This window comes from Lynx canadensis, chromosome B3, assembly GCF_007474595.2.
Source record: "Lynx canadensis isolate LIC74 chromosome B3, mLynCan4.pri.v2, whole genome shotgun sequence".
Taxonomy (NCBI): Eukaryota; Metazoa; Chordata; class Mammalia; order Carnivora; family Felidae; genus Lynx; species Lynx canadensis.
The window spans coordinates 110,340,658-110,368,209 of record NC_044308.2 but is presented as its reverse complement, the minus strand read 5'-3'; the positions used below and the strand labels follow the sequence as shown (position 1 = coordinate 110,368,209).

The following is a 27,552-nucleotide window of genomic DNA, read 5'->3' as shown; positions in this document are numbered from 1 at the left end:
ACTTATTCCCGTTAAAAAGACTGACTTGAACTCAAGGGAATTCGTCATCAATTTATCATCACCTTCTGCCCTCGAATCTAAGAAGTTTCAGCCCTAGTTCTTTCTCTAAGAACAGCTGTTACCTGTGGGTGAATCTTCCTGGTGAGCTGACAGGTAGCAAACACTAAGACTTTGGAGATAATGTGAAGAAAACATGTATGAATCTGAGAACCCGATGACAACCATATTGCTTATATGGTCAAAACAGAATCTGCTCACAGGTCTGAGAAAAATCTATGAAGGCGAAGGAAAGCTACTGAAAGGATAATGTAAACTTAATTTTTTTTTAAGTAGGCTCCACACCCAGCACGGAGTGCAGTGCGGGGCTGGAACCCACAATACCGAGATCAAGACCTGAGCTGAGATAAAGAGTCGGACACTTGGGGCCCCTGGGTGGCTCAGTCAGTTGAGCGTCCGACTTCGGCTCAGGTCATGATCTCGCTGTCTGTGAGTTCGAGCCCCACGTCGGGCTCTGTGCTGACAGCTTAGAGCCCAGAGCCTCCTTCGAATTCTGTGTCTCCCTCTCTCTCTGACCCTCACCTGCTCACGCTCTCTCTCTCAAAAATAAAAATGAACATTAAAAAAAAATTTTTAAAAAGAGTCAGACACTCAACCGACCGAGCCACCCAGGTGCCCCAATACAAACTTAATTTAATGTTTTTTTTAGAGTTTATTTATTTTGAGAGAGTGCAAGTGAGTGCTGAAGAGGGGCAGAGAGAGAGGGAGAGAGAATCCTAAGCAGGCTCCTCACTGTCAGCACAGAGCTTGATGCGGGGCTCAATCTCATGAACCTCAAGATCATGAGCTGGGTGCTTGGGGCACCTGGGTGGCTCAGTCGTTTAAACATCCGACTTCGGCTCAGATCACGATCTCGCGGTTCATGGGTTCAAGCCCCGCGTTGGGCTCTGTGCTGACAGCTCAGAGTCTGGAGCCTGTTTGGGATTCTGTGTCTCCCTCTCTCTCTGTGTCTCTGCCTCTTACAGTCTACCTGTCTCTCTCTCTCTCTCAAAAATAAACATTCAAAAAAAACAAAAAAGAGTCGGATGCTTAACTGACTAAGCCACCCAGGCATCTTAAACTTAATTTTAAAAATAAAGACAAGCTCCAGGCACTGCATAGGAGAATAAACTTGTGAATACGAGCCCATGGAAGTCAGGAAAGTGAACTTGATAAGTCAGTGACATCAATGAGCACCCACCAGGTTAGTGTGATGTTAACACTGGCCGGACTCAGTGGTTTCACACTGTGGAGTTTCCAGGGTTGGCGCTGAGGGTATGTAACTGATGAGAGAAATGTACAGAGTACCGAAGGGGCTTCCCAAGCATGTTGTTTATCATACCTTTCCCCCCCTAGCATCAGTTGTATTGTCCCATGAAAACTTTTCCTGGTTAAAAAATTTATTTTTCTTTCAATTCATTGCCTCCCAAAACGATACGACCAAAAACAAAACAAAGATCCAAGTTTAAAAAAATACATAAGCAAAAAACCTTATTTACCACTAAGACCTCTTTCTCAAACATTGATCTCACAGAGGTATGTGAACGTGGTGGCAGAGGGGCACTCAAGACATGTCATCTCACACATACAAGGACATGGACACTGGTCAGTTTTCTCTGGAAAAACACACCAATATTATGAAATGTGAACACGCTAAAAGACACAGCCACTACGGGGAAGGTCTGAGTTAGCAGATATCATAGGCACCTATATGCTGACAAAAGTTTGTTTGCCCACCTGCTGCTCGGCGAGCCTCTTCTGGATCTCTTGATCGTCACAGACGTCATAAACAACAGGCTTAGAAAGCTCTGACTCAATTCGAGCCAACCAGGTGCGAAGGTTGCTCATGTTTTTGTCCAACTGCTGAATAAACGCAAAGGTCTCCTTCAGCTTCTTCACCCTAAACGTATTTGCAGGAAAAAAAGGAGGTTAAAAAAAAAAAAGCCCAACAGTGAGTGGTGAGAAAAAGAAGGTGTCACAGGATAAAAAGCAGCTTATGTTGGTTATTGATTTTATAGCAGGAACAGCTCTCACGTCACGGACAGGAGTTTTCACAGAATATGTGACACTTCACAAATTGCTGGTCTGGTTGATTTTCAAATGCACCATGAGTTAATCCAGCCCTACAAACATGAAGTCCTATCTTTCCCAGAGTAGGATCCCCTAAGACCCAGTACCTCTTTCTAGGGCTGCAGAGGAAAGAGGAGATGCTATCCCCGCTCTCTCTAGGTTAAAACAACCACGCTTGATTTCCGTCCAGTTTCTGTCTTGGGTATGCCTGAGATCGCGGCGGTCAGGGACATTCCCTGATGGTTTAAAGACGTTACGTGCCTGGCTCGCTTGGTGATTATCTGGCCCATGATGACGCTCGTGGAACCCTCCTCTTGAGCAAGCACAAAACATAGGCTAAAGCCCACTGCATCCAATCTAAGGGGTTGAGGGTGCCACACACACATACCCAGCCCGTTATGGGGCCGCTGTGCCAGGCCAAAAAGGGAGGAGGGAGTGGGGAGGAGGGACAGGCCAGGATAATCTGCAAGCACCGTTCTAAATCCATCTGCCTCCTACTCCGTGTGGAGCGGATTTGAACGGACACACACGGCGTCAGTATAATTGGTGAGCTCACTGGCGCCTCAAGGTACTGTCGGGGGGAAACGGCTTGTTCTGGGGATCTGTGGATTCTCAGCCAATCTCAGCGACTTGAAGTAATAGCCGTGACGCCAAGTTCCCACCGACCAAGACTCAGGTTACAAGGTGCCTTCAGAACTCCATCCTACAGCACTACGGAAAGAAAAACTGAGGCTCCAACTCATCAGAAATGCACTGTATTCCCTGCCACCATCATTTCTTCCCAGGTTGCCTGTGACCAGTTCCCTGGCGCCCTCCTTGCCCTCCTCCTCCTACCCACCTGTGGGTCTGCGGCCAAAGTGTACATTTGGGGTGGCACGGCCGATCCATGCATGCTCCGCTGCTTTCACAGTCCTCGCCCCACCCTGTCGTATCAGTTTAATCCCCTGACCTTTTCAAGTTGTCCAGCATGCAGTGGCCTCTCTGCCTCTTTCCCTGCACTCTGCAAAGTGGCTCCCCTTCCCTTCTCCTGGAGCCTCCAGCACAGCTCACCGAAGACACTGGGGGGCCCCTGGCCCACGTGCTCCCGCAGCACCTGGGACCTCCTGCCCTGTGTCGCGTCTGCGTCTCTCATTCGCTATCCACCCATCGCAACAGAGCCCGTGCTGGCCAGGCTGCACGGGGCTCCCTACCTCTGCCAGCCCAGTACCTCCCACACTGCCTGGTGGGCGGCGTTGACAAATATTTGTTGCATGACGTAGACCACAGAATTGTGTGGTTTTTTTTTTTAATGTTTTAATTAATTAATTTATTTATTATTTTTATTTTTTTTAACTTTTATTTATTTATTTTTTTTGAGACAGAGAGAGTCAGAGCATGAACGGGGGAGGGTCAGAGAGAGGGAGACACAGAATCTGAAACAGGCTCCAGGCTCTGAGCTGTCAGCAGAGCCTGACGCGGGGCTCGAACCCACGGACCACGAGATCACGACCTGAGCCGAAGTCGGCCGCTCAACCGACTGAGCCACCCAGGCGCCCCTGTTTTAATTTATTTTTGAGAGACAGAGCACAAGTGGGGGAGGGGCAGAGAGAGAGAGGGAGACACAGACTCCGAAGCAGGCTCCAGGCTCTGAGCTGCCAGCACAGAGCCTGACGCGGGGCTCGAACTCATGAACCGCGAGACCACGACCCTGAGCCTAAGTCGGATGTTTGACCGACTGAGCCACCCAAGCGCCCCAGAATTGTGTGTTTTAATTTTTATTTATTTATTTATTTTTGAATCCTACCATCAACCAAATCAACCCTGGGGACTGACGTCTAGCTCCAGCTCTCTTACCAGCTGGTTTTCTGATTTAGGAAAAATCCTTGTGTTTCAGCCTCCTCATCTCTAGTAGGCTTCTGAGGTCCCTCAAGGTCTAGGGAGGTGATAATATCTGGGTGAAGTTACGGCCAGAGTTCTGGAAGTGAGCAGACCTGGGTCTAAGTCCCGCTGCACCTTGTATGGGCTTTGCACACTGCAAGGAGCCCAACTGTCCTGATTCCCAGTTTCCTGGTCATCCACCTTGCAGGTGGTTCTGAGCCCAAAAACAAAAGGATGTGTGTCAAGTCTTTGGCACAGAGCGAGAACTCAATATTAGTTCTTATTGCCACTGGGATTACACGATGCTACAACACCACCTCATTTACATGACACCGGACCTCACAAAGTCCTTTCATAAATATTTATTCTCAACAGTGCCAGGAGGGAGGCCAGCTTAGGAGGCGGCCACGGAGTCTGGTGGTAAAGAGCACAGACTTTGTGGTGAGGGCCTCGGTTTGAATCCTAGCTCTGTTTAAGCTCATCTGAAAAACTGTCAACAGCAGTTAGTCCCTTCCTTCACTGGGTGGCTGAGAGGGTTGAAGGAGATATAAATACATGAAATGAATTTGGCACTGTGCCTAACAGAGATAAATGCCCAGAAACCACGATCCAGAGGATTTTCATGGTGGTTAAGTTTTTCCAAATTACAATCTTACTGCAAATACCACAAGGAGTTCCTTTCAAAGCCTCAAGATGATTTATTAAAAAGGAAGAAACAGAATCTGGGGCCAGGCTTGGATGCAGTTGTAACCTAGATCCTGCCTTCGTCCCTGTGGCTTTCGAGGGACACCCTCCTCCCCCCAGTATCTTGTCACCCTGACTGCCTAGGGATCAGAAAGGACAGGCCAGACAATGCCAGAGGAGCTGGGAAACCCAGGCCCTATTGGACAAGGAGTCTTCCATGCAGTTTGCAAGGGGCTGCCCTTCTGGAAGCTCTGGCTGGAGAGGCAGCCCAGCCCTGAGAGCTCCCTAGAATGGAGGGGAGAGGAGGGTCAGCAGCCTCCGCACAGCTCTCCTGCCTCCACCTCCATCCAGCACCTGACCCTACGCCATCCTCAGCATCCCAGCCTCTTTATTTTAAAAAGAAAAGCGCTAAAATGCAATTCTTTAAATGGGGGGGGGGGGGCGCCTAACAGACAAAAGAACCTGGATGTAAACAGAGACGAAGCGACCTTGAATCCTATTAATCCCAGGGTGAGACGTACAATAAGTGGGGGTGGGGCGTGGTAGGAGGCAGGTGGAAGAATAATTTACTTGGCTTCACCAGGACTGATACTCCAGGCCAGTGACGTCCAAAATGGAGTGCTCAAGACAATCCAATGGAGTATGGGAACAAAATGTTAGACTTTCTAGTGCTATCCCATTCTTTTGAAGCGTCTACACTGGGCACACTTTAGAATTCACAAACTTTACGACCATGCTACAGACCATGGAGATATAAATACATGAAATGCATTTGGCACTTTACGACAACTACAGACCACGCTGACATGTACCTGTGCCAGGTCTGTCGTGCTTTATACACGGGCAACTCATTTAACCCTCCTGGCAATGCTAGGAGATCAGTACTATTAGCATCCCCATTTGACAGAGGAGGTAACTGTGGCACAGGGATCAAATAACTTGCCCCAGTCACATGATGATTAAATGGCAGAGGCAGGATTTCAACTTGGGCATGCTGTTCTTAGGCTCTTTCCTCGTGGCAACTCATATAAACCTACATACGCTAACGTGCACGCACGAGCCCATGAGATAACGTTAGGCACGGGATGCCTTTTGTTGCTGTAGGGAACATGATTAGAAGTCCAGAGTCGTGGCTCTAGGATACGCCGCGGGGGTAGAAGCCCGTCCACCAAGTGCTATACTTCGGGTGCTCCCAGTTGCCCCTCCATGATTTCCTTTCAGTAAGCATTTAACCATGTGCTTTGTCCTGGATCCTGTGCAGATCCCAAGGATTCAGGAGACAACTGAAATACAGATCTTATTCCCGAAGAGCTGATAATCTAACTTAGATTGAATTTCGACATTATAATAACAATATAGGAGGCGTTTCATAAATATCTTTTGAACGAGTAAAGGAGGTTCACCCATACCTTCAAATTTGTCTTTTTCATAAAACACATAGCTAGGTTCTATGTTAAAGGAAAGAGGGAAAGGTCAGAGCACCTCTAAGCCATCTTGCCACAGAACAATTTGCTGCCACATTGCAAGCCCTACATGCTCCTCTTTGTATTTTATTATTTTTTTTTATTAAATTTTTTTTTTAACGTTTATTTATTTTTGAGACAGAGAGAGAGAGAGCATGAACGGGGGAGGGTCAGAGAGAGAGGGAGACACAGAATCCGAAACAGGCCCCAGGCGCTGAGCCGTCAGCACAGAGCCCGACGCGGGGCTCGAACTCACGGACCGTGAGATCATGACCTGAGCCGAAGTCGGACGCTTAACCGACCGAGCCACCTAGGCGCCCCTCCTCTTTGTATTTTAACTGCAGGTCCTTTAGCATGTAGAGAATAGTCCTGAAATGGAAATTATTCCATACAGATGAATTTGATATTAAAAGCCTCCATCACACATTCTAAGCCTTAGGTCTGAGACATAGAATGATACTAGCCGGACTTGGTCTGGTTCCATACAGGGCAAGCGAAATATTGACAGGCCCACAAATCGTACATACACTTAGGTCAAATTAAAGAGAAAGGGAAGGTAGGAGGAAAAGAAAAGAAGAACGTTGCCAAGAAGCTATAAAAGATTCACCTACTCAGGATCCAACCTTACCCCTATGTCCCAACCTCCGACTGAGGACGTAATATCCAAAAGTGCATGGTGATTTAAATAAATGTTGTTGTTTTTTTTTTTTTTTTTTTTTAGATAATCCCGTCACAACTTACTCTAGGAACCCTCACATGTACTGTTGAGTTTGTAGCGTATTCTATGCAGATACTGTAATCTGATTATCACCTTTCCAGGGTCAAGAAGTATGGGTCATTTGCCAACCCAGGCAACCAACCTCCATGTTAGGCCTTGTTAATATCGCTCTTGGAAAAATTTAAATCTCGAGTTCATGTTGAGAAACAAGGAAACCCATTCAGAACCCAGACCGCTGGCACAGGGAAGCAACCACAATATTGCATCACATCAACCATGGAGGCAGTTTGTTTACGTGGCTCATCGTCTCTAACTTGCCCATGTTTTACCCAGGTGCACCACATATAGAAATCCTGTTTCTCTACAAACAATAAGTGTGATTTCCCGAGTCAAATTCTAATTCTGAGGATTGGGAGAACAACATTTTTAGGTGCAAAGGGGAAGTTTCTCACCTGTGTAGATTACTGGAAGACCTTTTTATATGAAATCAAACAAAAATAAGAATTTTTACTAAGAGTAGCTACAAATTAGGAGATCTTTTGCAGGGATTATGGGTAGAAATGCAGCAGATAATCAAGGTGAATAAAGTTTTATTTTAATAGTGAGAGATCAGAATACAATACTTATGAGCCCTGTCTCCCTCTAAAACAAACAAAACCAAATCTGGTTAGTATCATTCTATGTAGCAGACCTAAGGCTTACAACATGTGATGGAGGTTTCTAGTATCAAATTCATCTATATGGAATAATTTACACTTCAGTCCTATTCTCTACATGCTAAAGCGTCTACAGCTAAAATACAAAGACCTTAGATCATCATCAATGAAAAAAATCCTATGCCAATGTGGACAGCATAACTTAAAAAATACTGAAAACCGAGATGGTCAAAATATCTGAATTTGTGCAGAAACAAACAGCTACTCAAACCTGGGGGCAGCTGTCAGCTGCTAAAAACACCATACAGATTCTGTACAACTACATCTTTTACGTGACTAAACAGCTTTATAGTAAGATAATCAATTACTCCAAGATCTTGAAGCCCTGATTTGAGACATTCGAGCTAATCGTCTCTTTGAAGCATTCATGTCGCCGGAGGACTTCCATTTTCCACACAGCATAATCACCCCTCTCCCTTGCTTGTCAAAAGCTGGGCGCAGACGCCACGCTCACGAGCTGACACTGGGAGAGAACCCATCCCCCCCTCCCCATGGCTGAGCGCGCACACACACACACACACACACACACACACACACACACTCCACAGCCACCATCTCATCCATCGCTCCTATTGTAACCAAAATGAGGGAGCAAGAAAGGGAGACATACAGAGGCAGCAGCCGCCCCTCGGCCATATGCTGGGCTGATGGCTGAAATGGCACTTACTGTTGATGAGAAAAAACCATTCCTTCTGTTTAGGGGAAGCTCCAAGTTCCCGGCTGCACCTCCACCTCCCGGGCCAAGGCAGCCCCTCCCCCGGCCACCCGCCAGTCCATCCCCTGGCTCAGCATCCGAGCGAGCGGCCGCCCTCCCGCAGGCTCCGGCCACAAAGCAGCGCCCCCAGGAAGGGAGCCGACCTGCCTCTCGGCTCACTGCAGTTTTAATCTCCGTTTTCTCCCTTCCAATAAACAAATATCTCCAGCTCCTTCCTCTCTCTCTCACACACACAGTCTTTGTTCTGACGCTACAGGATTGCAATGCTGGGGGAAGAAAGTCACAGTGTTATCTTGGCTGTGGGTTATTTATGAAGTGCTGTAAACAGAGGGAAGAGAAACATTTAGGTTTGGGGCACGGGAAAGAGGATTTCTGTCCTCCTCAAGCCAAATTTTGGCTTCAGATTGGAAAGAACTGGTGAAACTGGAAACCCCTGAGTCCAACAGGGATACCCTCCTAGGGTCCTCCTGAGGAAGAAATTTCCAGGGAATGCGGGGGTGGGAGGTGGGTTTCTGCCCTGCCTTTTTAGCCCTGTGCATCCTGGTTTAGGAAAAGGCAGAGCGTTCACCAACTCCATTCCTCCGCCTTTTGCAAAACAAATTCTGTTATAGTACAAATGGAGTTCAAGACTTTGCAGAGGAAGAGATTTTGCAATTATGTCTCTGAAAATTCCTCCATATCCCTAATCTGGGTTTCTCTAGGGTATCCCAAGTGGCTGTTTACCAGAGCACCCTTGGTTTGTGTCCAGCCCCTTTCAGACTTACTCTCAGCCTTATTTGAAGCCTCAACAATATCATTTCTCATGGGTCCCTAAAGCCCAACATACCGTAATTATTATATCCCCACCTTGAAACACAGCGAGCACATTCTAGACCCGTGAAATTAAGAGCACAGGTTTGGAAACCGTTCTCCCCAAATGCAACATCTAACTGGTGCCTACACGCTTAGCTGTCCCTGGGACCTGCTAAGTATGATCCCCCAAAGACTAGTACACTGGACCTGCTGATGCTGCCCGATGTTGTCCGTTCACTGACCCCCTGGTGGTTGCGGTCTTCTTGAGGAAACTCCCCAACCCTCAGGGCCCAGGAGCAGCAGCCCCATGCTCCGGAGGGGGAAAGATCAGGCTGATGGGAAGGAAAATGGAGATGGGGAGGGTGACCTCACATCTGGCTTCTCCTGCACTAAAATCTCTAAATCCTTCCAGTTGTACTGGATCAGGCCAGAGCAAGTCAACTCTATGACTAGCAGCATTGTTTGGTCTTCCAAAATAACCTTGAGAAAATACAGATAAAAAGAGAGCAAGGAAAAACTTTATCAATTTAAAAAGGCACACATCTCCCTGCCCATTCTGCAAGGGATGGAAAACACTCCCAACGCACGGTCGCCATGGTAATAACTGCTAGGTTTAAATGACAAAATTTTAATTGCTACTATTGTGAAACAGGTGGGGTTTTCACGTTTGGTAGGTGAAATGTGAAAATTATGCTTAGTTAAAAAGTTTCTTTTCATGGACTTGATTCTTCTGATAGTGAGAACTATCTAGTCTAAACAGGGAGGGATCCTATGGGAGCATGCCTGAGCAAGTCCCCCCCTTGAAACACTGGCTTAAGGATATCAAGTCTGCTAATGACGTTGCCATCACGAGAAATTAAATTTTTTTTTTAAATCTGTATTTTTTAGAGAGAGCATGAGCAGGGGAGGGGCAGAGAGAGAGAGGGAGACACAGAATCTGAAGCAAGCCCTAGGCTCTGAGCTGACAGCGCAGAGCCCAACGTGGGGCTCAAACTCACGGACAGTGAGATCATGACCTGGGCCAAAGTCAGAGGCTTAAGTGACTGAGCCACCCAGGCGCGCCAACCATCAAGAGAAATTAAAGAGAAAGGTAAAAACATTGAGGACATTTTTTCTTAAGGAAAAGAAAAAATAAAGCCCCCGTGGTTCCTTTTTCCATAATGAACATTCAGAAAAAACAGATAAGCAAAAAGAAAACTGAAGTCACTGATGAGGCCCACACCAACAGATAACCAATGTAAACATTCTGGGGTATGTCTTTCCATCCAGTGGTCCCGTCTGTTTTAGGCACTGACAGCTTTGACCAGATCATTCACACATACTGCTAGAAAGAGTCTTTTTTTAAAAAGAGCCTCCTTCTCCTCAGCTACTTTTCCCCAGGTCTCTGAAGAGGCTCCACAACCAGCCAAAGTGACTTACCAAAGACAGACTGACCAGTGGCCACAGGGCTCCTACTTCATAGGATGAAGCTAGGGGTTTACTGAATGCAATGGGGAGGGGTTTCTGGGAAACAAAAGTAGATGGGTTTTTAAGGAGTTCAACTGTTGGGTTTCTGAAATCCAGGTAGACACAGATGAGAAGTAGGAGACTGAATTTTCCTCTGGCATCAGTCCCACTGAAGGCAGGATGGTGGGGAGGTGGGGGGGGGCGGGCAGGACCCCCTTTTCAGAGTTTTGGTCTGTGCTGGCTGAAGCAAGCCAACTTTGTACCTTTTGTCCATCATCCAACATCCCGTGCCTAAAGTGTTCCCACTAATAGGTAGCCGAGCCACCTCTAAAACGGGATCACACATATTGGTAGTTCCGAAACCTTCTCGTAATTTAGTTGTCTCTCCTGCATTGACATTTTGCTGGGTCAGTCTTCAAAGATATTATCTAAGAAAGCATGAAGGGGGAGGGGCTAATAGCTACCATATTTTAAAACAATGTTTTTAAAGATTTTATTTCTAAGTAATCTCTTCACTCGATGTGGGGCTCCAACTTACAACCCCGAGATCAAGAGTTGAATGGTCTACCGACCCAGTCAGCCAGGCGCCCTAATAACTGTAATTTTAAAAAAAGTTAACTCTTGGGGTGCCTGGGTGGCGCAGTCGGTTAAGCGTCCGACTTCAGCCAGGTCACGATCTCACGGTCTGTGAGTTCGAGCCCCGCGTCAGGCTCTGGGCTGATGGCTCGGAGCCTGGAGCCTGTTTCCGATTCTGTGTCTCCCTCTCTCTCTGCCCCTCCCCCGTTCATGCTCTGTCTCTGTCTGTCCCAAAAATAAATAAAAACGTTGAAAAAAAAATTAAAAAAAAAAAAAGTTAACTCTTGGGGCGCCCGGGTGGCTCAGTCGGTTAGGCGTCCAGCTTCAGCTCAGGTCATGATCTTGTGGTCGCGAGTTCGAGCCCCGCGTCGGGCTCTGTGCTGACAGCTCGGAGCCTGGAGCCTGTTTCAGATTCTGTGTCTCCCACTCTCTGACCCTCCCCCCGTTCATGCTCTGTTTCTCTCTGTCTGAAAAATAAATAAACATTAAAAAAAACCCAAAACATAAAAAAGTTAACTCTTCATTTAATCTGTCAAATAAGCATAGTAGTGTAAAATTAATATTTCTTGTCATCAAGTCAGATTGAGTTCTAGAATAATCACACCATACACCAAAAAAAAAAAAAAAAAAAAAATACATAGTGCTTCAATGGCCTTTCTGTCGGTGAAATGAATAGAATGTTTTACATGAATTTAGATATCATTAAGGTAAGCAGCTGCCCAAGGGCCCATGACGATTGGGAAAATCTCCTGCAGCAATTCTGATGGAGAGCCACTTCTCGGAATTTTGATGTCTACACCCAAGGCCAATATAACCTGATGTGAGGTTAGGTTCCCCTGCTCCCTCCTTTGATTAGCGGGTAAGATGGGGGAGATGTATCCTTCAGGTTCTCTGCTTTAGCGATTTTACAGAAGCTGAAGAACACCTTACAAGTAGAGAAAGAACAGTGGCTTGGGTCTAAGCCTGCTTTCTCCTTCTCATTACCATGTAACCACCCTGCACTGCGCCCCAGGCTAATAGCGTATGTGTGCAAACAGACCCATAGCTGTCCTGCTGCTCTCTCATCCAGGATCTTGTGCCTAGTTTATCAACCAAGACACTAAAGGTTCTGCTTGGCATTGTTCAAATCTAAATTCTGCAGCCTGTGCTCCCAACCCATTTCCTTGGTGGTGACACCTTTGCGTAGTACCCAGCATGAAATCAGTGTCAGAGATCCGACAAGGAGCTAATTCCACGTGAGGCTACGGCAGGTCTCAGCTTGCCTCAACTCACAAAGTCAACTGAAGGGTAAACCCCACTCAGAGCTTCTTAGGCTCTCAGCCATCTGTCTCACCTGGTCTTTGCTTTAAGAGAAAGCTTTACTTGCTTTACTCTCTCCCAAGTCCTCTAGTTTTGAAGGGATTAGACTCTCATTCTGTTCTCTTCGCTACAAACTGCAAGAGTCTAGGGGAGCAGGGAGGCAACACCACTATGAGTGGAAATCCTGGCGCCTCACATGCTGGCTATGTAATTACAGGCAGGTTACCCATCTTCAACTTCTCAGTCTCCTTATCTGTAAAATGGGATAATGGTATCTACCTTTCAGAATTACAATGACGATTAAGTGAAATCATGTGTAAAAAGCACATGGTCAAGAATATAGCTCGCAGGGGTACCTGGGTGGCTCAGCTGGTTGAGCACCTGACTCTGGATTTTTGGCTCAGGTCATGATCTCGAGTTTCATGAGGTCAAGCCTCAGGTGGGCTCTGTGCTGACAGGGCAGAGCCTATGTGGGATTCTCTCTTCCTCTCTCTCTCTCTCTGTCCCTCCCCCCTCAAATAAATAAACATTAAAAAAGAAAAAAGAAAAAAAAAAGAATGGACTGTCACTCTAGTCTTCGGGAAGCATAATCTAGACCTTGCTCCTAAATGATCCATAAACAGATCTGATGTCATCATACCCTCGATTAGCGCCAGGTGCTCCAGAAGACTTAGGATATAAAGATGATGTCAACAAAGACATACTAGACACAATTTACTTAACAGAAACGATCGCATTCTTAAGCACTGAAATGTTCATGTCAACCAATATCTGAGACGCTCTGTTGTTGTTGTTTTGTTTTTTAAAGAGAGGGAGAGACAGAGGGAGAGGCAGGGGGAGAAGGAGACAGAGAATCTTAAGCAGGCTCCATGCCCAGCTCAGAGCCTATGAGATCATGACCTGAGCCCAAATCAAGAGTGGGACGCTTAAGCAACTGAGCCACCCAGGTGCCTCTCTGAGGCACTGTTCTAAGCACTGGGAATTTAAGAGAGTCAAAGACACTGGTCTCCCGGAAGAAAGACCTCTTAGTATCAGACACAACTGAGGGAATCCTCTCCCATTTAATAAACATGCTACTTCGTCTTACAGTCTTCTTAGGGGAAAACAATGATAACAGCCACTCAGGGAACGCTGGCTCCTACAGGCTGGTCCTGTGCCACATGCGAGACACAAACCATTCATCCTCATAGCAGCCTCTGACGTAAGCAGTGCTATTGGACATAGTTTGCAGATTTGGAAACTGAGGCTTAGAAAGGTTAGATCTGGAGTGCTTGGGTGGCTCAGTTGGTTCAGTGTCCGGCTTCAGCTCAGGTCATGATCTCACAGTTCGTGAGTTCGAGCCCCGCGTCGGGCTGTGTGCTGACAGCTCAGAGCCTGGAGCCTGTTTTGGATTCTGTGTCTCCCGCGCTCTCTGCCCCTCCCCCACTCACTCACACTCTGTTTCTCTGTCCCCAAAATAAATAAACGTTAAAAAAATAATAATAAAATAAAGGTTAGCTACCACTCAAGTTTCTACAGTAAGTGGGAAAGGCAGGATGTGCTCAAAACCTGTGCTCTTAATCCTTATTTGGGTTACCACCATGGATTTCTACAGATTTTTTTTTTTCAACTGGCAATACAGACAAGTTAAATTCAGCCCAGCCTATGCTGCCAGCCAAATCACCCTAATGTTTGTTTTGGCAAACCCTCCACTGCTAAAGAACCATGAATGACTCAGACTTTATTTAGCAAGCCAAATCTTCGGTTGAGATTGAAGGTCTTTTAAGCATTAGCCCTGATCTACCTCTCTAGCTTCATCTCCTACATTTGAGCCAATGGAGCTTCTTGTTATTTTCTGAAAGACTTCCAAGCTGCTCGATCCCTGTATCCTTTTGCTCACAACGTAACGGTCTCTGCCACCAGTAACCCTCAAGGATCCCAACCCATCACTCAGGACCATCTGGAAACACCACTCCTCTGAAAGGCTCCTCCTCATTCCTGCCCCCACTCCAGAAAGATGAGCTCTGAGCTCTCAAACCACTTGGCTTTACAGCTGCTCAGATGTCTGCTCCCATTAACGTAATTGACTCATCTTACTTCCTGTCTGTAATTCTCGTAGCCCTTAGCCTGGCGCCCTTGCTGATTGAATCAGGTTCACTCACGGTTTACAGTAAACAGTGAGGTCAAGGAGATAAATGCCAAATTATTAAGAGCATCTTATTTTCATTACTCCCTAATTCCTCATTCTCCTTACAGGTCCTCCTGTATATTCTGCATCTCAGGCGTGTTCCAAATATCTGAGCACACTGCTACAGAAGAGACTCGCATGGCCGGTATAAATACAAAGCTGCATGAGTGGTCCCAGAGCTGAGTGACCATTTTTTGCACGCCAGGTTGCATGTGAAAAACATTTCGGTTGGGGTCTCTCTTTGGAGAGAGAATTTGAAGACAAAAGACACTTAAAAGCTCTGGGTGGTGTCAGCTTCATTACTCTGTGAGGGGAGATAAAAATCACCAGTCTTATTTCTGATAAGGTTGCACTAGAGAATATAGCTTTGATTTGTGGCCACCGACACGCCTCCTAAGGCCACATCGTAGGACCAGATGCCCACTGGGGCCTGCAGACCAGCATCTAGAAATCAGGCACATGTCCCGACCTACTTGCATTTGCCTACGTACAAGCAGGGACAGGCAGAGACGATTTCATCCGGGGGACACACAAGCACTGAAGTAGAGTTGAAGTTTCTAAGTACTTCGTCCAGGATCTCTTCTCAAATTAAACCTAACTTCACATGAAATTTTAAGCTAAAGAAAAAAACACTGAAGTCTCATATATGAAAATACAATCTTCCTAAAAGGTTGACGTAAGAATTTCAACCGAAGTTTGCCTTCCTAAGTTTATGAAACTGCTAGGCTGCTTTAGAGGCGACTAAGCTTAGTTTCTGGATGTGTGACGTCACCACGATGCCTAGGAAATAAGAGAAACTTCTAGGCCATTTCTCACCTTGATCCAATGACATCAAAAAGATGCTGCCAGCGGTCATTGATTTTGTTGAGCTTGTCATCGATCTCAGCTGCTCTTGTCTTGTTGCTGGCCTTGATCAACTGGTCACCCATTTGCTTTAACTGCAACTTGTTTTCACTAAACAAGTTTATTTCTTCCATGCAGTCCTGGCAAAGGCACCAAAACACAAAAGCCTCAGTTACTACTGAAAATTCATTTCTTCGCCAGTCACAAACATACAGCCGCCTCCTGAAATTAAAAAAAGAATTCAAAAACTTCTCTTACCTGTTAATGCAACTCTTCAGTGAGTAGCTAAAAAGTCAAACAACACCCACTTGGCTCATGTGTAATACGTACGGCAGTAGTTAACTTTTTAAACAAAATTTTTTTTAATGTTTATTTACTTTTGAGATAGAGAGAGACAGAGTGTGAGTGGGGGAGGGGCAGAGAGAGAGGGAAACACAGAATCTGAAGCAGGCTCCAGGCTCTGAGCTGTCAGCACAGAGCCCGACGCAGGGCTCAAACTCGGGAATGGTGAGATCATGACCTGAGCCGAAATCGGACGCTTAACCAAGTCACCCAGGCGCCCCAGTAGTTATTATCTTTTTACTTTTTTATTTTTATTAAAAAAAATTTTTTTTAATGTTTATTTATTTTTGAGATGGAGAGAGACAGAGCATGAAGGGGGGAGGGTCAAAGACAGAGGGAGACACAGAATCTGAAGCAGGCTCCAGGTTCTGAGCTGTCGGCACAGAGCTTGACGTGGGGCTCAAACTCAACAGACCGTGAGATCATGACCTGAGCCGAAGTCAGGTGCTCAACCGACTGAGCCACCCAGGCGCCCCACTTTCTTTCTAAACAAATTTTTTAAAAAGTTATTTATTTTTGAGAGAGAGAGAGAGAGAGAGAGAGAGAAAGAGTGTGAGTGGGGGAGGGGCAGAGAGAGGGAGACACAAGATCTGAAGCAGGCTCTGCCGAATTGGGATGCTTAACCGACCGAGCCACTCAGGAGCCCCAGTAAGAGCTTTCTTGAAATAACCGAGTGGCATTTTGGGTGACCGCGGCAAGAAGCCTTTCCCTGTGGAGCCTGGTGGCTATTTCAAAAATTATGAGCCCCAGTTGCTGTTGGCGTCTCCCCTTTGGCGAGGAGAGCTCCCTCATAGCGACAACCAGAGAAGCCACAACCCCTGGCGTATGAACTGATGCTTAAGCTGACAAGAGCCCCGCTCTGGCCAGACTTCCTGAGAGTAGACACAACAAGCCTCATGCCCTCCTATGATGGTCCCACATCTCCCCCATCACTTACCAACTTTTCTCTGCGAAGGAATAAAGACAGCGAGAAAGGCGTTCAAATTTCTGCAATGTTATTAGAAACATATCTAACAGGTTAGGCCACTGTGAGCCTGGGAATGAGGGCAGAGAATTCCGAGGCAGTCCTAACGGCAACCATCTGGATATTCCTGCTTACCTTCTGTAACTTTTCAATCATTTCTTCGATACTAAGATCTGCTGTCTGTAGAACTTTGTTTTCCATCTGCACCAGCCATGCACACAACTCTTTATTTTTTTCATTGAACACAATCCATGAATTGAGTCTGTCTTCAATCTCCTGTTTGCGTATAGCCACCTGGAAATGAAAATGAATTTGGCAGCTGAGTGTTGGCAGGAAGAAAACTATTTCCTTTCCCTTCCCCCCATTAAAAAGACTAGGAATTTCATTCATTTTAATCAGTAACCCTGTAGACTTAAATAACTTTACCCACTACCTAGGGTTCAACATCAACAGTTACACCTTTTTTTTTCTTAAAAAAAATTTTTTTTAAATGTTTATTTATTTTTGACAGAGGTGGGGGGCGTGAGTGGGGGAGGGGAAGAGAGAGAGGGAGACACAGAGTTCGAAGCAGGCCCCAGGCTCTGAGCTGTTAGCACAGAGCCTGACGTGGGGCTCGAACTCATGGACTGCGAGATTATGACCTGAGCTGAAGTCGGATGCTCAACCGACTGAGCCACCCAGGTGCCCCAACAGTTACACCTTTTGATAAATGCCATAAAAGCAACACAATAAGGATTATGTCTGAAGTGTAACTGACCGAAAGAATTCAGTTTTATTCAATGCATATCTACTATTACCAGGTCATATTAAAAATTAGATAGGAGGGGCACCTGGGTGGCGCAGTCGGTTAAGCGTCCGACTTCAGCCAGGTCACGATCTCACGGTCCGTGAGTTCGAGCCCCGCGTCGGGCTCTGGGCTGATGGCTCAGAGCCTGGAGCCTGTTTCCGATTCTTTGTCTCCCTCTCTCTCTGCCCCTCCCCCGTTCATACTCTGTCTCTCTCTGTCCCAAAAATAAATAAACATTGAAAAAAAAAATTAAAAAAAAAAATTAGATAGGAAAGATAAGCTAAAAACAGTAAACATCACCCAAATTTCTTCTGATCCTTGTTCTTTCAATATACCTTTATCGATGGCTTGCTACATGCTAATTTACAGTTTTATGACCCAAATCTTTTTTTTTTTTTTAAAGCAGGTTCCACACCCAGCATGTAACATGGGGCTTGAACTCACGACCCTAATCAAGACCTGAACTGAAATCAAGAGTTAGACACTTAACCAACTAAGCCACCCAGATGCTCCCAAATCTTTTACCTTTAAAAAAAATTTTTTTTCAACGTTTATTTATTGTTTTGGGGACAGAGAGAGACAGAGCATGAACGGGGGAGGGGCAGAGAGAGAGGGAGACACAGAATCGGAAACAGGCTCCAGGCTCTGAGCCATCAGCCCAGAGCCTGATGCGAGGCTCGAACTCACGGACCGCGAGATCGTGACCTGGCTGAAGTCGGACGCTCAACTGACTGTGCCACCCAGGCGCCCCCTTTTACCTTTTTAAAAATGACCAAGTCCTTATTTCTATTTAAGGCCAATGTCCTGCCTATTCAACTTAAAAACTATAAATCTAGATCAAAACATTAATTTAACGTTTATAATGCAAATGGACTAAAAATTAAAATTATTTCACCATTTTAGTGGTAGATTTCCAAAATAAAGCAAAGTAAAATTAAAAACCAAAGGCACATCTCTCATTTAATCCACCTTCCCATTATGCCCTCTGGCTTTGGATGCAAAGTATGGAAATGCAATCATATACTGGTCTGTAGCAGGCTGACCCCACATACCCAATGCTCTATTATGCATTAGCAACCCCTAAGCTGACTTCCACAAAGGCTCTTCCTCCTTAAAGGGTTCAAATTTACAAGTTAAGTATAAAGAATGCAAACCAGACTTTCTAAATGTACAAAAGTATTCTCAGCTCTTAAAAATCTTTAGAATGTTATAGGGTTAAAAGAAGTAGTTAAGAGTTCTTTTGATAAAGTTTTTTTTTTTTAATGTTTATCTATTTTTGAGAGAGAGACAGAGAGACAGAGCATGAGTGGGGGAGGGGCAGAGAAGGAGACACAGAATCCAAAGTGGGCTCTAGGCTCTGAGCTGTCAGCACAGAGTCCCACGCGGGGCTCAAACTCACGGACAGCCGGTCGCTCAAACCACTAAGCCACCCAGGCGCCCCAGATAAAGTTTTAACACCCCACCTTACAGATGGGGAAACTAAGGTAGAACTCCCAGAGATTTTCCTGCTATGTACAATGAAAACAAGTAATCTTCTCAGAGTGAGGCAAAAATACTTAATGCTTATACATTCACCCAGCCAAACGTGTTAAGAAGGCTCAAAGAACTATCCCTAAAAAACAAGTTTTGTGCTTCCATTCCTGAGGGCATCTATTTATCTTAGCTTTTTAAAATCCTGGCATTTTGCACAGCGCCATTCTGATTGGTTTCCTAATGGTAACAATTAAAAGAACATCTGGGCCCCAGTCTCCCGCTTCTACCTTAAGTTTTAGGAGGCTTTTCACATACTCTAAATATTTTCTTTTATATAAAATATGAACAAAAATTCTAAGAGATCATTTAAAATTATGGTTCATTGTGAATGTTAAATACTAAAATCAAGAAGAAAAAATTATTTTACTTTATTCAAAGGCACTCAAAAGTGAATTTCATCTTTTAAATACACTTCTTCATTCACAAAAATGAGATTAAGGAATTTATTTTTCTTAGGATTATATGTTCTCAAAACAAAGACCTTTTCGAACCCTTTAGTTCCATCCTGTCACAAACATGTACTATTATCATACTCTAACCACGATCCAATGTTTATTAAGGAAAAGTGATCCATGGAGGTACTACGTGTAGCTGTGGATGGCTTCTTTTAGAGAGTTTTAAAAAACCAGCTACTTGAAAGGAACATCGGATTGCATGTGAATACAGAGTTCTCCGATGAAATACCCCTGTGTCAGGCACTAAGTAAGACTGTTGCTGCTCATTGGGCCCAGAGAGACACTGCAGAGACATCGCTCTTAAGGCCGGACAAGACCTCTTTGCTGAAGTCCTGATTCTAATATACCAGTGGGTACTGGTCATCTGTGTAAGACAGAGAGCAGAAAGCTCACAGCTGCCGGTAACTGCAATTCCCCCCACCCCCCCCCACCCCATTTAAGGTGAGTTTTTAAAAAGCTTATTAAAAGTGTGCAAACCTCCAGCATTGAGCACTGGAGAAACAAAGGGTCAAATCTGTTAACCATGTTGCTGCCTTCTAAAGGAACAGCAGCCAGCCTGGGCTCCAATTGAAAAGGGCCTCCGGTTCAATGAAATTAAGCCCCTTTCTACTTTGTCTGGCCTTTGGAGACATTTCAATAAACTCCAGAACAGCCGTGCCCTGCAGTTAACTGACTTACTCTCAAGCAGAGGTCTTCCCATTGTCTGTGCAAATGCTCTGTTTGCTCCTCCAAAACCATCACGTCCTCCGCAAGAATGTGCTGGGTTAAGTCGGTCTTCAGAGTGTGAAGTTCTTTCAAGTTCTGGGTCCAGTTGGCCAAAGACTTCTCTAGTTCCTGCATTTAAACACAAGGGGGGAAAAAAACAACCCTTCAACTCAAGCTGTTGTTGTTTCCAAACCTGTAGGCTAATCCTTTGATTGGTCTGGGGGAGGGGAGGCCAGGGAAGGGGGCGGGACCTTCGGAATGAGAAACAGCCCAGGGCAGCGGCTGCTGTTGTGGTTGGCCGGTTCTTCACCACCCTTTTCTCAAAGGAAAACTCCTTTTTACCTTATTTTCCTTTGCTCAGATAGTTCAGATTTTTATAGAATTAGTTCTATTTTAAAGTCATGTAGGTCTTTACCTTTATTGAGAAGAAATTATTTTTGGAGGCTGGCAACAATCTCTCTCTCTCTTGCACACACACACGCGCGCGCGCACACACACACACACTTTTAATTCTGAAACAATGTTACAGAAATGTCCTATCAAGTGTGATTTCCCATCTTTAAAAAAAAAAAAAAAACACCTAAGAAATGTATTGTTGCTACCATGGCAATCATAACATCATAACAACGGCTTCTGTTCAACGGAATTATTTTGGTTAAGCTTCCCCCCAAAAATGAATATAATGGAAGAAAAAATAAATGCTTCCCTAACATTCGGCAGAAACTGGTTAGCAGAAAATCTCTGGGCATGAAAACAATTATTTTTTAAAATGTGTCAAATTTAAACTCTCTGAATTCTAGGACTTACGAAAAGTGCTTTCACAACAGAGGGAGTAAAAGGAACACAAAACTCCTCCAGATTTTTCTTTGGCACGTTTAAAGGGTCTTCATTTGTACCCGTCTATTGCAGGAGAAAGAGATTATTTCACTTACATCAAAAATAATCTGAGGGGTGGCAACAATAGAAATGTGTTAATCCTGATTCATTTTCAGAGTTCTAAAAGCTACATTGGCATGATTGCATAACTTGCTGACAGAAATTTATATTTACTCAAATGGCCCACAGAACTCTTTTTAAAGGTTGCATGGAGGGGCGCCTGGGTGGCTCAGTTGGTTAAGTGTCCAACTTCAGCTCAGGTCATGATCTCACGGTTTGTGGGTTCCAGTCCAGCACTGGGTTCTGTGCTGACAGCTCAGAGCCTGCAGCCTGCTAGGGATTCTGTGCCTCCTTCTCTTTCAAAAATAAAGAAACGTTAAAAAAATTTTTTAAAGCATTAAAAAGAAAAAAAAAGAAGAAAAATCTTTAAACTCTTGTTACCTACTTTTACCCTCATGATTCTAATAAAGTGGATGAGAGCAGATTCTGTGTGGAACACTTTTGCTAGCTATAGGCTATAAAGGGAATGACTCATAAGTGGATGCGTACCACTCACTGACTTAAAACTAAAGACCCCAAGACTGTGAGCTACACAGAGTGTTTCTCAGTCTGGTGCCAGGAAGCTCAGCCTGTCCATGGCCCTGCTCAGAGGTGTGGGCTCAGATGCCTGCATAGTCAGGGAGCATGTTTAGGCTTTCCACAGCCAGGTTTAAATTGATTTGATTTGGATGCTTGGTTTCCTTCTACAGTTGAAAGGATAACGAACAGGTGTAGAACTTTTGAATATGGACATTTTTATAATTCTTAATAAATACTGCCAAATTGCATTCTAAGAAGAATGGCTGTATCTTTCTCCACATACTTTCTGGTGTTGTTATATATAGATGTTGTATATATATGTATCGTGTGTGTATATATACATATATATATCTATATGCATACACATATACACACATATACATATATACCTTTGGATAAATATGTATAAGTGGACAAGTTTAAAATTTGGACAAGTTTAATATGCCTAATGTTGGACAAGTTTCATACATATACTGGACAAATTTAATATGCATAATGATTAGTTATTATTTAAATTTGTATTTCTTTACTTAGTTGAAATGCTACCCACTCTTTCACCCTGATGCTTCCACAAATATATTTAGTTAATTCCCATTTACACTTTCAGATCTCAGACATAAGGGTGATTCCTCAGAGGAGCCTTCTCTGAGTCATCAGACAAGGTTGGGACCCCTGTTTTATTTACACTCTTGTAGCCCCCTGTCCTTTTCCTGTCTAACATTCACCATACTTATTCATGTGCGCACATGCACACACACACGCGCGCGCGCACACGCACACACACACACGAGTGAGGCTCTTTGGTTAGCATGTGTCTCTCAAGTAGTCTAAACTGTCAGTTCCATTACCGACCAGTAATGACCACACAGTTCACCAATCCATTGCTGAGCACCTACCGTGATGCCTTGTGTACTTAAGTCCTCAGATATACAAATGTATGATTGAGATATAGAAATGTACGACTGAAAGGAAAGCAATTTGGCAGGGTCTCAAGAACTTTAAAATGTTCATAAGGTAAGAAAAGCAAAGAATCATCAAAGAATATATAGAGCGAGGTCGACTGTGGAGGTTTATTATGGTTGATCACTATTTGTACAAATATTTCAAAAATCATGCTTCTGTCTTTAAATGAAAATACTCCAGACTTGCTACCAAATCATAACTGCAAAAGGGAACATGCCACTCAGGTAAGTGTTTTTTCTTAATTTAACCAGAGAAACTGTCTATATTGCCTGTAAGATTCCCATTGTTCATAGAACATGAGATGTAAAATTTCGTTCTTTGATTACATGAAATGAATGGGACTCTAACACAGCACAGCAGCATTAAAGCCTTTGCCTGTGGACTCACTTACCAGGGGGATTGCCAAGTCCCATTTTTCTACCTTACCATTTGGGTAAACATAGGACCAAAAAACGTGTATGTATATAAATATTGGCCGGTATATGCATAGAATATCTTTGGAAGAATACACAACAACTTGGTAACACTGATTACCTCTGTTGAGAAAAACCAACGGGAGAAAAGATTTTCAGGGCACCTGGGTGGCTCAGTCAGTTGAACGTCCGACTTCCGTTCAGGCCATGGTCTCTTGGTTTGTGAGTTCGAGCCCATGGGCTGGCTGCTGTCAGCTCAGAGCCCACCTCAGATCCTCTGACTCCCTCTCTCTCTGCCCCTCCCCTGCTCATGCTCTCTCAAAATTAAATAAAACATTAAAACATTTTTCATGTATGCCTTTTGCACCTTCTGAATTTTGAGCCATGTTGACAATCTTACTCAAAAATTATTTTAAAAATAAAAACTGTCCCCCAAACTCAATCATTTGACAAACTCAATCATTTGACAAAATTATTTTAAAAATAAAAACTGTCCCCCAAACTCAATCATTTGAACACAGATGTCCATAAAAGTGAAACGCTAGTATGTCACGACGTGCTATTCCATGTGTGAACTGAGATGTAATGACAATGTGATCTTCTGAGGAGGACAGTAAAGCCCAGACTGGTCAAGTGGTTAGTATATCTCTCTCCAGTGATTTAGGGATGATAAGCAGTCTCCTAGACAGGCTTCAGGTTACTTGAGTTCGTTTTGGAATATGGTCATGAGATCGATGAACTCAATGCTTTTGGCCTCTCTTCCTGATTTTTATACTGAGAGGTAGAACATGGCGGCTGTGGAAACTGAAAGGATCCCACTGGAAACTGAAGAGTGTGACACTTGGGACACAATATGCCTTCTTATGAGTTTACAGTTCACATTCTGCCCTGGTTTCTAGACTTTATGGAAGGAAACGCTATGGATCAACTGAGAGAGTGACTCCAAATTCCTCTGTCCCCGAGATCTAGAGCTACACCTAAAGATGTGGAGATAATAAAAAGGTTGAAAATTAGGGACAGATAGGAATTTTCTTAACCTAATAAAACCATCGCCAGCAAATACCATACTTAATGGTGAAATGTCGGAATCATTCTCCTTAAAACCAGGAATGACGTGAAGCAGCCAGTTACTGATTCTCCTACTAAAAAATGTTCTGGAGGTACTGACCAGTGTAGAAAGTACAGGAAAAAAAAAAAAATAAGTATGGAAATAAAAGGAAGAAATTTTAAAAAAAAGTCATTTTTTACAGATGGTGACTGTCCCAAAAGATTATATAGACAAATTATTGGAATTAACAAAAGAGTTTAACAAGATGGTTGAATATAATATGAATCAAAAATGATCATTTCTAGGCACAAGTGGTAAATAGAAAGTATAATTAGAAAAAGTATTTCAATAGTCTAAGAAATAACATGGAAAAAATAAATGTAACAAAAGATGTTCAATACTAAAGAAAATTATAAATTATTGAATACAACCAAAAGGAGAAACATGCCATATTCAAGAATAGGAGTACTCAATGTCAAAAAGATGTTTATTTTCCCCAAATTTATCTATAGATCTGATACTATTCCATTTCTGCAAAGACCTAAAATATCCACAAATAATTGTCAGAGCTGTATCAACTAGGCAGAATATAGTTTGGAAGGTTTTATAAAAATGTGATACTTGAGGGGCGCCTGGGTAGCTCAGTCGATTGAGCGTCCGACTTTGGCCCAGGTCATGATCTCACAGTTCATGAGTTCGAGCCCCGCGTCAGGCTCTGTGCTGACAGCTGAGCCTGGAGCCTGCTTCGGATTCTGTGTCTCCTTCTCTCTCTGCCCCTCCCCCACTTGTGCTCTGTCTCTATCAAAAACAAATAAAATACTTAAAAAAATGTTTGTTTTTTTTTTTTAATGTGAGATTTGAGCAAAAACTCCAACCCATTTATTGGCTGCTAAAAAAGGAATTCTTTAATAATACTTTACTCTCATTTCAAAGACAAGGTCATTTGTTAAGGAACAGGTTTCAGTGTAATCTCAGAGGCCACCTCTTGTATTACAGAAGAGAGAAACAAACAGAAAGAGGACCTGGAGGAACCCCCCCCCCCCAATTCCTAAGAAGAATTTCTGTAAAAAGCCTTTCTCAGATTTATGCATGGATCTCAAAGAGCATGAATTCTAATTGCTTTAGAGACCAGGATGTTATTTTAGATAGAAGATAGGGGAAACGATTTCTGACTGAACATGGAAACACGGTTTCAACACAGGATAGAAAGGCAAACACTTCAATGTCTCTGAAAACCGCTAAGTGATTATCTGGAACGCGACTTTGCAGCTTTCAATACCTTAATCAGCTCTTTTTCTTTATGGAGGTCCTCATGAAGTTCTGGAAGAGGATCTCTACTTTGTGCCTTTAAAACGTGCAGCCTGCTTTTCAACTCCTTGATTTTCTTTTCACACTGGTCCCAGGTCTATTTGAAAACAGTATTAAAATTGGTAAGTGCTTTGCTTTTAAGAATGAATCGCAGAAACCAAACAACTCATTTAATCCATTCCATTAAATATCTTTTTGTAAATCCCACAGAAACCCAGTTCCTTTTCTCAAGAAGACTAGTCTAAAAGCAGAACACCAGTATGGTTCCATACCCCTGTTGCAGCTTTATGTGTGGCTGATTTCAACGACTGAGTTGGTTGGCTTTTGCTTCAAAAGATTTCTTCTTCCTTCCCCATATCCTTGATCTAATCTTATTTTTATTTTAGTTTCCAGAAAGTGCACATTTAAAAGGCTACTGTAAGGATTAATTTTTAACACAGTCTTGGGCACACACATCATAAAGCAAAAGCACTCAACCACTTTTCTTGTCTTCTTTCTAATGTCCCTCTGTGCTCGCTCTCTCTCTTTCTGGAAATAGCGTGGCTTTAGTGACCCTTTCATAGTGAAGCTTCGCTCCACATTTCTCACCGCTGCTTTGACTGCCGCCTTCTGCTTAAAGCACTTTACAGTTCATAAAGCATTCTCAACTTCGTTATCTCACTGTAATTATAATAATTTTAGGAGACTGATAGGGTTTCGCATTTTAAAATGAGGCTCAGAGAAAAGTGACTGGCCAAGGATATGCGCTTACAAGCACACCAGTCAAAGGTCGGCCTAAGCCTGCAGTCTGCTTGCCCGCACCCCGTCACCTCTGCAATGCCTTCCTCTCTCTCACAGCATCTCTTTTCCTTTACCCTTGTATCACTGAGAAAATAGTTGCCTGCATTTACAAGTTCAGAATGTTTACAATAGATTCACTGGAATAAGTTTCTACTCCCGAGGTTGCTAAAAGTAGACAAACGTAAAGTCAAACATTCCTCAGTACAACTGATACCTAAACACACTTGAGTTGCCCCTATTCTACGGTAACATAGAATTCACATGAGGGGAGGCTGCTTGTCTGCAACATCAACTCTCTGGAACATAACCAAGAAGGAAGTGAAGAGAGAAATGAAACTGAGTCCTTATTTCTCCCCGCAAACCATTAACTAATACATTTACCACCGTGTTTTACAAACAGGGGAAGTGTTCAACAAATATTTGCTAGTTAATGAATTTCACATAGCCCATATACCAAATAAAACTCGGATATTTTATTCATAGTAGAGATGTTCAGGCCCTAACTCAGCACATATCTATTCTTTATTCAAAAACACTAACTCTGGGGGACGCTGGGGGGCTCAGTCGATTAAGCGTCCCACTTCAGTCAGGTCACAATCTCATGGCTTGTGAGTTCGAGCCCCACATCGGGCTCTGTGCTGACGGCTCAGAGCCTGGAGCCTGCTTTGGAGTCTGTGTCTCCCTCTCTCTCCCTGCCCCTCTCCTGCTTGCACGTTGGCTGTCTCTCTTTCAGAAATAAACAAACATTCAAACAAAAAACAAACCATCTCTGATAAGCTTGGTTATCTGGTTTTGGTACACACACAATAGATTAGGAAGTGGGCTATAAGGAGCAGGTATGCTCAGAGAAATAAAAATTAAACATAGACCACTTTAAATAATGTTTAGAGAAGAAAATATAAGAAAAATAATAAAAGCCACAAAAATATTCGGGCAGTATAGTTGTGTTGGGCCATGGGATCAAAGCAGCTCAGAGTCCTTAAGAATATCTTGATATGTTTTAGTGTAACAAAATAATAATTATTTCCTAATAATGACTCAGAATAAAACATTTTGGTTCTTAAAAATATAATCATAAATTACCTGTGAAACTCTTATACGCACTTCTATGGAAAAGCACATTCTCGGACGACAGAACAAAGAGGAAGTATTACCGTGTTTATTTTCACATACCACACGCAAGGTCAGACCATATGTGGAACATTAGCTTTCTGTACAGAACTTCCATGGAACGTGAACGAGTTTCTTGTTTTGTAAAAGTGAATATAAAATAGAACCTCAAGTATGCATACATTTAACACTGAACTTTCTCAATGTTCGATTATTATTTTGCAACAAGTACCTAGTATGATTAGGACTCAAGGTCCCTCGGAAAACTTACAATATTGTGATTTCCTAAAATCGTTCCCATTTTTGC

At 43.7% G+C, this 27,552-nt stretch overlaps 1 protein-coding gene across 7 annotated transcripts in view; it reads right to left on the bottom strand.

The window, feature by feature from the left end:
• The window catches only part of SYNE2 (spectrin repeat containing nuclear envelope protein 2), a 228,750-nt gene that overhangs the window by 24,420 nt on the left and 176,778 nt on the right, over positions 1 to 27,552 (bottom strand). For 6 of the 7 annotated variants that reach the window (XM_030319270.1, XM_030319269.1, XM_030319271.1 and 3 more), the window contains 5 exons: positions 25,327 to 25,452; positions 20,142 to 20,297; positions 16,824 to 16,982; positions 15,356 to 15,522; positions 1,774 to 1,936 (listed from right to left, as the gene is read on the bottom strand). In XM_030319270.1, the coding sequence (XP_030175130.1) occupies positions 1,774 to 1,936; positions 15,356 to 15,522; positions 16,824 to 16,982; positions 20,142 to 20,297; positions 25,327 to 25,452 (771 nt within the window). Of the gene's footprint in view, positions 1 to 1,773; positions 1,937 to 8,211; positions 8,317 to 15,355; positions 15,523 to 16,823; positions 16,983 to 20,141; positions 20,298 to 25,326; positions 25,453 to 27,552 lie in introns of those variants that run through there. The other variant, XM_030319275.1, reaches the window with a different exon arrangement.